Source organism: Zea mays, chromosome 5 (genome assembly GCF_902167145.1).
Source record: "Zea mays cultivar B73 chromosome 5, Zm-B73-REFERENCE-NAM-5.0, whole genome shotgun sequence".
NCBI classification, from domain to species: domain Eukaryota; kingdom Viridiplantae; phylum Streptophyta; class Magnoliopsida; order Poales; family Poaceae; genus Zea; species Zea mays.
The window spans coordinates 103,526,967-103,532,427 of record NC_050100.1 but is presented as its reverse complement, the minus strand read 5'-3'; the positions used below and the strand labels follow the sequence as shown (position 1 = coordinate 103,532,427).

The window sequence follows — 5,461 nt, the reverse complement described above, 5'->3', positions numbered from 1 at the left end:
ATGGTGTTACTGTTCATCTATTTATAGGCACAGGACACAGCCTGAACAAAATTACATTCATGTCCTTGACATTTACTGTTGACCATAAAGCAAACCGTCGAGGACTAAACAATATTTTCTCCTTTAGGTCGGTTTCTCCTTTTATCATCGCTATCACGCTAAGCCGAAGCTCCTTCAGCCACAACTTCGGAGCTAACTTGTCCTTCGTTCAGATTGCATCTTCATACCATGCACACCTTCATCTCAAAGCCGAAGTCTCCTATAATGATCTATGTTATACTGAAAAACGTGTTAGTTAAGTTTTTGAGGACCTTCGGAAGAGGAAGGCCCCCAACAAAGGCAAAGGTTACTAGTAATGAAGAGGCAGGGCTGATTGGAGCATTCAAAGATGGTGCTAAAAGGCTTGCAATGACTATTGAGAAAGCTGGTTCAGATGACCTACCACCTGACTTGCTTCAAACATTGCAAAGTATTCCAGGTTTTGATGACACACACAAGGCCTTTTACTTTGCATATCTAGTGAAAAATCCTGGATTGGTAAGACAGTTCCCTACTCTCCCATTGACATATCAGATAAGTTTGCTTGCTCGGTTCGTTAGTGAGACCTTTCCTTAGATTATGAGGACCGGTGATTAGGACTATGCTGGAGGTTAAGTGGAAATTAGAACTATGTTGTTCTTTTGTTATGTAAACCATGGCCAATACTTTGTTTTCAAGTATTGGGACTGAAATACTGGCTTTGCTATGTCGAAATACTGGGTTTGTTATGACCAACACGGATGCTCGGTTTGTTTGTTTTGAAATACTGGTTTTGAGATTCATTGTAATAGTGTATGCTCAGTTTGTTTGTTTTGAAGTACTGTTTGAAATATTGTTTTGAAATGCTGTTTTTATAATGGTGTATGCTCGATTTTTTGTATTACTATATTGTAATATTGTGTTTAACATGAAATATTGCGCCCTCTTCTTGTATTATTCATAAACTGAAAAGGCGAGAACTGACCACTGTTTATAGAACAAATAACATTTGTGAAGCTGAAACTGGGTTGGTTCCATCAACCAGTGACAACCAGCATCCAAACAAAAACTGGGTTGGTTCCATCCAAGTTCATCCCTTCTACCAAACAAAAAAAGTGGTGACTATTAGGGATGACCCTACCCCAAATCAGGGATGACCCTACCTCATCCCACTTTGACCTTAAACCAAACACACCCTAAAAGGAGCTAAATGTAGGTCAAGGAACCCTATTTTACACTCATACCTTCAAATCCCATTCTCTCAGTACGAGGAACATGTGTGTTTTTTATTTTAATATAATAAACTTTATTAGAGTAGTCCAAACAATCTAAACTTTAATATTTTAATTCACATGGTTACTCGTGAGATTGAAACGGGGCCACAGTCTCCACCGAACTCTGCAGCAGATCCATCGCTCTCAGCCAGACCACATATCGCCCTCGTCGTTATCTAGGTCACCGGTCGTGTGCCGCCGCCGCCGCCGCCGCCCGACGCTCTCCGTGGATAAGGTCAGTCCGGCCACGCATTTTATTTCCGTCCAAGAAAGGCAGCGCCGCAAGCAACCGGACAGGAGCAGTCGAATCCGGCAAGTTAAAGGAAACTTAAAAAGAAAAGGGAAGTAAAGACCGGGCGCGTCACTGGCATCAATCGGCATCAATCCTCCCCTGCGGAAGGGAAGGAAGCCAGAATTGGGACGCAACCTGAGCTGGAAAGTTGGGCCTTTTCCTTCGAAAGGGACGGGGCCGCGGCGAACCGGGGCGGCAAGATCGCCCTTGGACAGTTCTTGGTAGGCGGAGAGAGATATTATATCATATTCTGATATCACTCACCTACCCGGTCTGCCGTTCGCCTATAAGAAGACCGGAGGCGAGGAGGGAGCTCCCTCCCTCTGCAAGTACAAGTTGTCCTGTATTTGGTTTAGTTTGCGCTGCTGTATTTGTTCAGGGTTTTGGTCGCGTGTTGAGGAAAGATTCGGGGTTCTTGAAAGGTATGCTCTTTCCTTCCTCTCGTGTGTTCATCTTTTAGAGCTGCTGTTAGAATTATATGTTTGGCATCCCAACATTTCTTTTGTTTTCTTGAAGGGAAATTTGGTGAACTTGTTTGGATTTAAGGGGCATAATAAGATAAGTAGATGGTGGTTGAGTATATTAGTAAGTGGCTCTATGAATTAAAGAAACCAGATCTTAGCATACCTTACTTATGTGAGTTGTCATGTGCATGGATTTCTAAGCTCAAATTAGCACCCCATAGTGATCTGAAAGTCACTGGAACATACTGTGTGGTTGTTACTACTAGTTTCCTAATATATAGGGAAATCACATTGGCGTTGATCATCTAATTTAGAACTAGTCAAGAAATAATGGTTGAAGATGACTAGCAAAGGTTATGTCAATTCAAGGACCATGGTTCCAGTGTGCTAACTGAAGTTTCTCACACACAGTTGAGTGAAACAAATGGGGTCATCAAGGAATGTGCCGCACAAAGTGATGCAAGATGAGATCACACCTCTTCTCCCGATCAAAGCTGAGGAGGATGCAGTTCATGAGTTCGACGGAGCTTCTTTCTCTGGCGCGGTCTTCAATCTGTCAACAACCATTGTAGGAGCTGGAATCATGGCTCTGCCTGCGAGTATCAAGATGCTAGGCCTTATACCTGGTATTCTAATGATCATCCTTGTGGCACTGCTCACCGAGACATCCATTGACATGCTGGTCAGGTGCAGCCACCAGGGCAAGATTACATCCTACGGCTGGTTGATGGGTGACACATTTGGTCAGTGGGGGAGAATTGCGCTACAAGCATCGGTGGTGATAAACAATGTCGGCGTGTTGATTGTATACATGATTATTATTGGTATGCATCTAAACATCATCATTTATGTATACTTTGGTTCTCTCGAATATTAAACACTGGTGCTTGGGATTATATGTTTAGGTACTACTACAAGTCTACAACATTAGTTACTACTCAAACGTTTGTAATCTAGAATAACTTGAAAGCTCATGAGTTCCTCAGTTATGCATGTTGAACAATTCATAGCAGGAGTGTCCTTAATTGGTGATAAAGCTTATGCCGATAACTATGTTAATTAGGTTGATCCCCTGCTTTGAATTGACAAGATATAACAATTTATTCCTCTTATTTGTTTCTCTGTTGAGTTGGATCTTCTTTGCTTATACCGTTGTAAGGTAATAAATTTGTTCAATTATAACTTCCAAACACTGTAACAATCTGATCTTCATGATTATGCTCATGAGAATAAAGTGTATGAAGTGGCCACTGTTCCTTTGATAATTACTACTACTTATTATTCCCCTTGATCAGACCATGTGGAGTACTACTGATACTGACCGTCCATTTTTTTTTATCTAGGTGATGTCCTATCAGGAACATCGTCAACAGGTGTTCATCACAGTGGCGTATTGGAGGGGTGGTTTGGACCTCATATGTGGAATTCTCGTCCCATTGTACTCCTCGCTACAACTCTTCTTGTGTTTGCTCCATTGGTGAGCTTTAAACGTTTGGGTAAGCATGTTGTCCATTGACAAAAATATTCCACTTTTACTTTGGGGGCCCCTTTACTTACTATTATTTATTTTGTCACAGATTCATTGAGATACACATCTGCACTATCAGTTGCTCTTGCTGTGGTTTTTGTTGTCATCACTGCCGGGGTTGCTATTGTCAGACTCATCCAAGGAACTGTGGAGATCCCCAAACTGTTTCCTGAGATAGATGGAGTTAGTTCTGTCTGGAAACTGTTCACAGCTGTGCCTGTTCTTGTCACTGCCTACATCTGCCACTACAATGGTGCGTCTCCTACTCTCCACTTGGATTGCTCTTTGTTATTGGTTTCTGTATTACCAGATGTATATTTTTTGGGCTTTTACAGTTCACAGCATCGATAATGAGCTGGAGGACAAAACTCAGATTAAACCAATTGTGCAAACTTCTCTGGGACTCTGCTCAAGTGTTTACATTGCAACAAGCTTCTTCGCATATCTCCTCTTTGGCGAGGCTACCTTGGCTGATGTGCTTGCCAATTTCGACTCTGACCTTCGCATTCCGTTGAGTTCTGCCTTCAATGACATAGTGAGAGTGAGCTATGTCGTCCATATCATGCTTGTCTTCCCTATTGTATTCTTTGCCCTTAGGCTCAACTTGGATGGATTACTCTTTCCCACCGCAAGGCACATTTCCGGTGACAACAAGAGGTTCACCATTATCACCATCTCACTTATTGCTGTAATTTATCTTGCTGCCATCTTCATACCAAGCATCTGGGATGCTTTCCAATTCACTGGCGCCACAGCTGCTGTGCTTATCGGTTTCATCTTTCCTGCCATGATTATACTAAGGTACGTTGTTATCCTCATCGAGTAATATATATCTCTGTGTCCCTGCTTTGTAGGTGTTATGCTGTTTTACAGTATTTATTCTGATTTACTTTATTTCTATAGGGACCCATATGGTGTTTCAACCAAGCGTGACAAGGTTTTGGCGGTAACAATGATTGTGCTTGCTGTGGTGTCCAATTGTGTGGCCCTGTACAGTGATGCGTTCAACATCTTCTACAGGAAGCAGGAGGCCTAGAGCCCATACCTCAGGGGAAGAGAACCTCTTTGTACAGGTCAAGGGTGATTGTTGAGCTTCAAGTAAGCTACTACTGAGCAGCAGTACCACGAATCTCATGGTGGTCAATAGTTTTTGTTTGGTCACTTCGAAGAAACTTTGGTTTGCTGCGAATATTTGTCTAGTTTCCTGAACATAAACTGCCTCCACATCTGGATGGGACCACGTGTGCTATGATCACCCGTGGAACAATTTTTTTCTTGTAATGGATGATTGAAATAGCTGTATATAAATATATAATAATATGCACCGATGCAGTAGCAAACTGAAACAGGTACTCACAAATATAAAGCTGGAACTCACGTCAATTTGGAGATATTAACTGGACGGATAGATGATCATAAACGTGCAATCCTGCATCTGAGTAGCTTTGAAGCAAGAATTTTCTCAGGTTCTGACTTTAACGTGGAGACCGTTAGGACCAGCCGTCACATGGATAGGTGGGCTCAATTACTCGCAGATAAGAGAACTCAGGAGCATAATAAAATAGTAGGTAAGGAACAATATCGTCTTGTTATGCGTGTTATGTATAGTATGATAGTGTTTATAGGTAACTGGATGGGTAGGTTAATCTTTAAGTACCGTTATACCCTGGCTACCTGCTACATTTCTAGAATAAGCCCTTCGACGGGGTCATTATAGTGGGGTGAAGTACAGTAGTCTAGATATACTATAAAATCTACCCTGTGAAGGGCTAACAGATGGGCCAGATGGTGACGGGACGGAGCCTAGGCCCCACTGTGATCTGGTACGGTCTTTCCTTGCACGTTGCACCCTTGACCTCGTGAAGTCGCGCCCCTAACTTCGTGT

General features: G+C 42.4%; 1 protein-coding gene across 2 annotated transcripts; it reads left to right on the top strand.

Moving 5' to 3' along the window:
• The first annotated feature begins 339 nt into the window (after window positions 1-339).
• Window positions 340-4,922, top strand: LOC100193855 (uncharacterized). 2 transcript variants are annotated; one of them, XM_008682979.4, is made up of 7 exons: window positions 340-2,006; window positions 2,101-2,169; window positions 2,460-2,872; window positions 3,392-3,544; window positions 3,626-3,829; window positions 3,912-4,377; window positions 4,480-4,922. In XM_008682979.4, the coding sequence occupies exons 3-7, from the start codon at window positions 2,473-2,475 to the stop codon at window positions 4,610-4,612; spliced, it is 1,356 nt and encodes a 451-aa protein (XP_008681201.1). In that variant the 5' UTR covers window positions 340-2,006; window positions 2,101-2,169; window positions 2,460-2,472; the 3' UTR covers window positions 4,613-4,922. The 2 variants fall into 2 exon arrangements, with proteins under 2 accessions (XP_008681201.1, NP_001346235.1); NM_001359306.1 differs by lacking the exon at window positions 2,101-2,169 and having other exon boundaries at window positions 1,381-2,006; window positions 4,480-4,919.
• The last annotated feature ends 539 nt before the right edge of the window (window positions 4,923-5,461 follow it).